General features: G+C 32.8%; 1 protein-coding gene across 1 annotated transcript; it reads right to left on the bottom strand.

Annotated features, from left to right (window-relative positions):
• Nucleotides 1-1,070: 1,070 nt before the first annotated feature.
• Nucleotides 1,071-2,433, bottom strand: LOC108857186 (heat stress transcription factor B-4). Its single transcript, XM_018631135.2, has 2 exons — nucleotides 2,052-2,433; nucleotides 1,071-1,907 (listed from the first exon to the last, which is right to left on the bottom strand). The coding sequence occupies exons 1-2, from the start codon at nucleotides 2,328-2,330 to the stop codon at nucleotides 1,182-1,184; spliced, it is 1,005 nt and encodes a 334-aa protein (XP_018486637.1). The 5' UTR covers nucleotides 2,331-2,433; the 3' UTR covers nucleotides 1,071-1,181.
• Between the last annotated feature and the right edge of the window lie 4,284 nt (nucleotides 2,434-6,717).

Raw genomic sequence — 6,717 nt, 5'->3', positions numbered from 1 at the left:
TTATCTGGGGGCTTTTCCCCCATTCTTCTTCTCGGTCCCCTTCTTTTCTCTGGCTGACCCTAAGAACTGCCAATAATGATGGTCTAAAGGTTCATTAACCTAACCAGCTCCAATTTCTTAAACTTACACATACAATAATTAATAAAGAAATACGATTCTACTCATCTCTGTTTCCGATTCCTACACCTATACGGTATTGTAGTCTTGCATTTTATTTTTGTAATTCATGCATTTTTGAATTTTGCATTTTTTAGTTCATGGACTTTTTGTATTTTGCTTCACATGTTAGACACTTCCTGACTTCCTGAGTTGCAGAAAAACGATTCTGCTATACAATTCGCCGTTTTATGTATGAGTAAATTTGCTCAAAATATTAAAAGAAGTTGGATATTAAAAATTTGCCTAACATAGTAAAATTTTGAGTCAAATAGTGATGATAGAGTGAGCAAATAAATTTTGTGTTTAGGTAGATCACAAAATATGGTAAATTGTATGAGCAGGGAGTGCAAATACCCTTATGTATTCGAACGTTCTGAAATTTTGAATGACGATTCTCAAAGAGGCCCAAAGAGTCTTCATGTTAGATCCAAAACAAAATCTAATAGTTTGAGGTGAAGCCCACAACTTATCTGGTGGAAACTGTGAATGAAAGATGTATGTAGCCCATCTGAGAGTTTCTCTTTTAACAGTCAAAGCCGACAAAGAACATGCAAGAGCAAATTATTCCTTTTTTGAAAGTAAAAAAGGTAGAAGAAAAACAACAATAATACAAAAATGAAAGTTTCTGGGAACCAGAAACTAGGAAAATGACGTGGGAGGATCCGTAAAAAGAAAGAAAACAAACCAACACATAAGCAACTAGGCACTAGCAAGAAAAAAAAAGACGTGAAAGCATCAAATAAATAAATCAATAAACTCGTTCAGTCCAATTCAAATGAAAATTCATAAAAATTCATAAAGTAATCTAAAACGCTATCTACATTAGACATCACTGAACATTCTAATTTTTTCCTGGAAACAAACAAAAGTTAATAAGAAAAACGATCACTAGAAGATGATTATTAATCAAGTAAACAAGAAAAAGAAGAAATCTTATATAAAGATTGATGTTGATACATAAACAACATTAGTGCTAATAATGCTGATACTTAACACAGAAAAGAAAAGAAAAAAAAATACTTTTAACGTGTAGAAGCAGTCATGAGATTCAATCCAAGGTCTGACTTGTCCAACAAAAGTCGAGTTTTGGTACTTTGATCTGAGAAATGATGTGATCTCTTCTTGGAAGAAGGCAAGGAAACTCCAAAAAGCTTCGTCTTCCTCGTATTACTCTCATGATTAGTATCATCTTCAAGAACAGTGATGGAGCTTTGAGAGGTAGGAGGAGAGTGCAAGGCATTGAGATTAGGGACAGTGTAATAATCGAGAGGAGGAGGAGGAGGTTGTTGCTGTTTCTGTAAGAAAGAGGATAAGTAAGTGTTACTCGGAGCGACAGGCTTGACATGATTCTGAACAAAGTAGATAATGTCGTTGTATAGTTTCTTCATATGAGCAAGCTCCGACATTAACACAGTGTTGCTTCGTCGTAATCTCTCGTTGTCTTCGGTCAACGCCGTGACTTGAGCGTCCACGGTGGTGGGTATGACGACTCTTGCCCTCGGCGGGGGAGATTCGCACCAGTATTGGTCGTCGGCGGCGTCAACGGGCGGTGGTAAAGAGAAGAAAGAAGCGCCGGCGGTGGAGAAGGGAATCTGTGGCGGAGGATGGTGAGTCATGAAGGGAGAGTGTTGGTTTGGTAACATTTGAGATGTTTTTCTCCGGTGGATCTCGCAGAGTAGATGCTTTTCTCCTCTTTTGAAAAACTCGTTAGCAAACTCCCATCTGTCTGGAACAATCTTTCTGAAACCCTAAAAAAAATATCAAGAAAGTGATTAGAAAAAAACACTAGATTAGACCCAAGATCCATTAAAAACATGACATTATTATTATTATTATTATTATTATTATTATTATTATTATTATTATTATTATTATTATTTTGTTCGACTTACGTAAGTGTTGAGCTGACGAACGAAGCTAGAGAAGTTGTTGTGTTTAAAGTAATTAGGGAGAAGGTCACGAGCAAACTCGGGTGGACGCCAAACGATGAAAGTAGTGTCATCATCTCCCCAAGAAACAACATGATCCGTCGCGGGATCGTCAACAAGCTGGTATGTTTTCGTGAGAAACGGAGCAGGAACCGCCTTGCCTTGACCTTCCACCATCAACTGTATCCTTTCTCCGGTGCCTCCACCACCGTAACCGTAGTTATTCTCCACCATCATCGCCATTAGAGAAACAGATGACAGAGAGAGAGAGAGAGAGAAATATATATAGAGAAGAGAGAGAGACGATTTGTGTTTGTTTTTGAAACGGTGGGGTTGGATAAAAATGGAGCCTGAGGCGGTACTATAGTACTGAGTAGTGAGTGAGGAGTTTTTTGTTTTTTGTTTTTCTGCTTTATATTTATTTTGAGGTTATAGATCGTACGTGTGTATATATCCACATGTGTAACTACTATTAATTAATAATCTTTTTTGGTTATACATTTTTATTTTATTTATAATATTCTATGGATATTTGGAATTTTTCTCCTGGTATATATGAAACTGGAAGACCCGTGTGACTTTTGCATGCCCTCACACACAAAAAACAGTGTTGGTTAAAAATCGCAGTGAAAATATAATTGTAAATATGTCTAACGATTTTGTTCAGTGATTTAAATGATCATCAAATGATTAAGCTCTGAATCAGAAAAGAAATAACATGGATGGCAATTGAATTGACTTATTGATACCTATGTGAGAGAGATTCCACTTGAATGATTTTCACTCTTTTCTTAACGCCAAACATACAAATTTAAAATGTCACACTGTTTTTGCCTTTACGTTTAAAATTAATGAAACAAGTTTAAAATTCTAAGCAAATACTGTCTATAAAAACATGTTTTACTAATTATCTTCTAAAAAAATGGTTTCCGTCGACCATAATAAAATGGAACTTTCATACGTTCTTAGTCGTAATATATAACTTTCCAATGATTTTGAATATACATTAGCCTATTCACCAGACAAAACTGTTTGGCGGTATCATCCCATAATGAGATATTTTTCGTCTAAGTGTTGGATCTAGTTGTTTGAAATTGAATACAAAACATTAGTAGTGTTTTTATCTATATACCCACTAGTCTTCAAGCTTAGATGCACCATATTTAGGACGATCACATCATCTCCAGATTAAATCCGATTTGTATTTTTTAATCACTCTGGGTACCAAACCATCGTAGTTATCACTTTCGATGACAAGTGGGAAAATATCATTTGGCTTGTCACTTGCGATAAAATTATAAATTTCAATTGATTACAGAAAAACTATATTTGTCATGACACCATGAAACAAAGAACATGAAGAAAAACAAAGAACATGAAGATCATTGTTGTCAAAAACTCCGTTGTTGAATATGTAATCTGCCCACATAGCATGTCTCCCATAGACCATCTAATAACTAGCACTTTTAAAAAATATTGAAATATATTCTACTGAGTTCAGAGAGCCTAATATTAGGTTAGATCAGTTTTACAGAAACTTGGCTGTAGTGGAATAAAATCATTTTTAATTACAATCAACTTATTTTTGCAAACGCTGTTAATTGATCGCTACAAAAATGAAGATAACACTGTATCGCAGTTTTTCAACATGTACGTCTTCAAAGAAAAACAAAATTTTCACTCCTTTAGTGACAGCATCACACGGTTTGAAATTATTAAAAGTTGAGATTTTAAAAAGAATATTTTAATTTGTTTTCCAACATTTTCTCAGCCATAACATATAATTTGATAATTTGCAGTAATTCATGCATGTCTTACTACATGTTTTAAGTATCATTGCAATCGTTTAGCAAATTTCAAGACATTCTAATAAGTGTTCATAAATTTTCACAATTAAAAAAGACACTCGATCAATATTTTAAAAATCTCAACTTGTAAATTTGTAAATAGGGAGTATCTTGGAGTCATACATCGAACTATTAGAAAGAACAAAATACAAAAATCAAATGCATATAAAATTCTTAAGTTAAAATAAAAGTTCTAAAAGTTTACTTTAAATTTTGGATCAAATCAAAGGGCAATAAAAAGAAAGAAGATTTAAAACAAAAAGTGTGTGTGAAAACGTATAAATATTTTTTTTGGAAGTTAGCAACCTCGATTAGTGGAAAATGGAGGGGAATATGTGTCTGAGTGTCTGAAATTAAAAAACAAAAATAAATAAAAAGGAGCTTTCAAGGCAAACCCGTGACCCCTTCTTCCTTCTTTCTTTTCTGACACAACGATCCCTTCCCTCACCCACCACTTCCTTCCCTTACTTTCTTAAACAATCATTTCTCTCTTCTTTTTATTTCTTCTATTTATTCCCAATAATTATAACTTTAGTAGATAGTATATACCATTTCTATTACTTTGTATTTATCATTTAATTTTTGTTTATTGGGTCAACTTTTTTTGTGAGGTTTCTTCTCTGTTCTTCTTTAGTACAACTATTCTCAACTTATTGTTATTACTGGAAACTTTCTCTGCATACAATGCATCCTCTTTGTTTCTTTAGTACAACTATTCACAACAAACTCTTATTTTACTTCTTATTTTCCCTCGGAATATTAAGTCCTTTTATCCATATATAAACATTTTGTTTCGCTCCTTTATTTGAATACGTTTAAGTATAATATTATTTAAAATCCCATACACACCCAAAAAGTGTTAAAATTATGTATATCGAACATGACAATATGCATTTTTTACATCTTACCAGAATCTATATACATTTTTACATATCATTGTTAAACAAATGTGTTTGTTGATAATTTTAAAATCCATATGAGAGTTCCTTCAACTTTCTGGATCTTGCAAAGTGTAACTTATTGGTAAAAGTCTGTACATATATATGTGTGTGTGTGTGGAAACCATAAATTGTGTAATTTAAAACGAAAAGTATGGTTTTGATCAAAAAAAAAAACAAACGAAAAGTATTGCATGTGTATATGCCTCTTTTCTTTTAGTTTCCTGGGTCATGTGTATATTATCACATGAGGCTCTGCTTCTCCTCAGGCAACTAGCACTTGTTTCTCCCTCGTACTATATTAATTACAAGTAAATCAGTAAATAAATTCGTGTTAGTTAAAAAGGCTGTTTCTTAATTTTATCTTAATTTGTAGAGATAAATAGGAAAAAACATCCCTATATTTTCATGTAAAACAGTCTACCTTTAAACTTGTGCCTTTTAAGAGATTCATTTTCCTAAATTGTATGGAGTTACAAAGGAAGATCTTACACTACAAAAACTTGTGCCTTTTAAGAGATTCATTTTCCTAGATTAACGAATGAATACAGTCTTTGTTAGGTACTTGTTTTCTTGTAGTGTTACTATGATTCTTCAGTGAACAATGGCTGTGATAAAAAAAATCTAGACGGAATAGATAAAAAAAAATGTTGGACAAAAGATGAAGTATATAGTAATTTAGGATATATAATTTAATAACATTCCACAGAAGGGAACGTATTCAAAATGTGGAAAGATAATAAAAAGTTTAGAAGATAGATTTAGCCATTTAGGATGATGAATCTAAAACGTTCAATATGTGATTATTTTCACATACTAAAAGGTATGAAAATAAAATATTTACAATTTTATCTAGATGGAATAAATTTAGAAAATTGCATGTACTTTTAGAGGAACTTGTAAAGTAACTTTTTGTATTTATTACATAAAATCTTAAGATTGTCCCAATAATATAGATCGTATGTATGTTCGGTAACTAAGACCAAACTCTGATACAAATTTGATGTAATAGTTTTTTTTTTTTTTTTTTTGATATCTCTGGTGTCTGGGCAGCCACTTTCCCAAATATCCCCCGAAGGGGTCCAGCGCCCCAGCAGTAAGGATGTTAAATCGCTGTGGCCGGGTTTCGAAGCTGGGTGGCGGGCACCTCAGCCGAGGTTCCATTACCACCAGGCTACGAAGCCCGGTTTTGATGTAATAGTTGCTATTTGTGTGTTTCCTATTATTTTTCCTATTATTACAAATAGCTCTTATACAGATTTTGAATTCCTATTGCCCGTGATCTTAATGAAAAAATAGTTATTGATTAAAGAATAGACTAAAAAGAAGGCTGTAGCCACTATTGAATATACTACTTTGATATGTTTTTATCTTTCAAACAAAACGAAAAGAGAGAATCTCGAAGTATGAGACTCTTCCTTTTTACATCTTACCCTTCTATTTTGTAAAGTTGTTCTTGTTCCGAGCCCATCAGACTCTATATTATAAACAATTTGGATAACTTACCCCTCATCAGTTGAATGAATCTTATTATTTTAATCTCCACAGTTATCTTAACTATTAATACATAGAATATACTCGCTTCTGTGTAATTATACATTTGGTTATTTTGTTTTGTAGATTCTCAAGAAGATTGAGGTATCCAATGAAGAAACAGACATACTCCAAACTCTTCTTACAAAACCAACGTTCTCTTCGAGCCCTTTCATAATTTCGATTTTGAGGTTAACATATAATATGTGCCTAATCATCTGATGTCACAGTTGTTCAATATTTATATTTAATTAAAAGAGTGGTGCTTATCTTACTTGTTCAAACTTTAACCAGCATATATAGAAAGGATTT

This window comes from Raphanus sativus, chromosome 5 (genome assembly GCF_000801105.2).
Source record: "Raphanus sativus cultivar WK10039 chromosome 5, ASM80110v3, whole genome shotgun sequence".
NCBI lineage: Eukaryota > Viridiplantae > Streptophyta > Magnoliopsida > Brassicales > Brassicaceae > Raphanus > Raphanus sativus.
Note: the sequence above shows the minus strand (reverse complement) of the source record. Positions and strands in the feature narration are given on the sequence as shown.

Excerpts from the sequence above, each read along its gene's own strand:
- LOC108857186 (XM_018631135.2), bottom strand. The coding sequence starts at position 2,330 with ATGGCGATGATGGTGGAGAATAACTACGGTTACGGTGGTGGAGGCACC. Across the intron at positions 1,908-2,051 it reads TTCGTCAGCTCAACACTTAC|GGTTTCAGAAAGATTGTTCC; the intron begins GTAAGTCGAACA and ends TATTTTTTTTAG.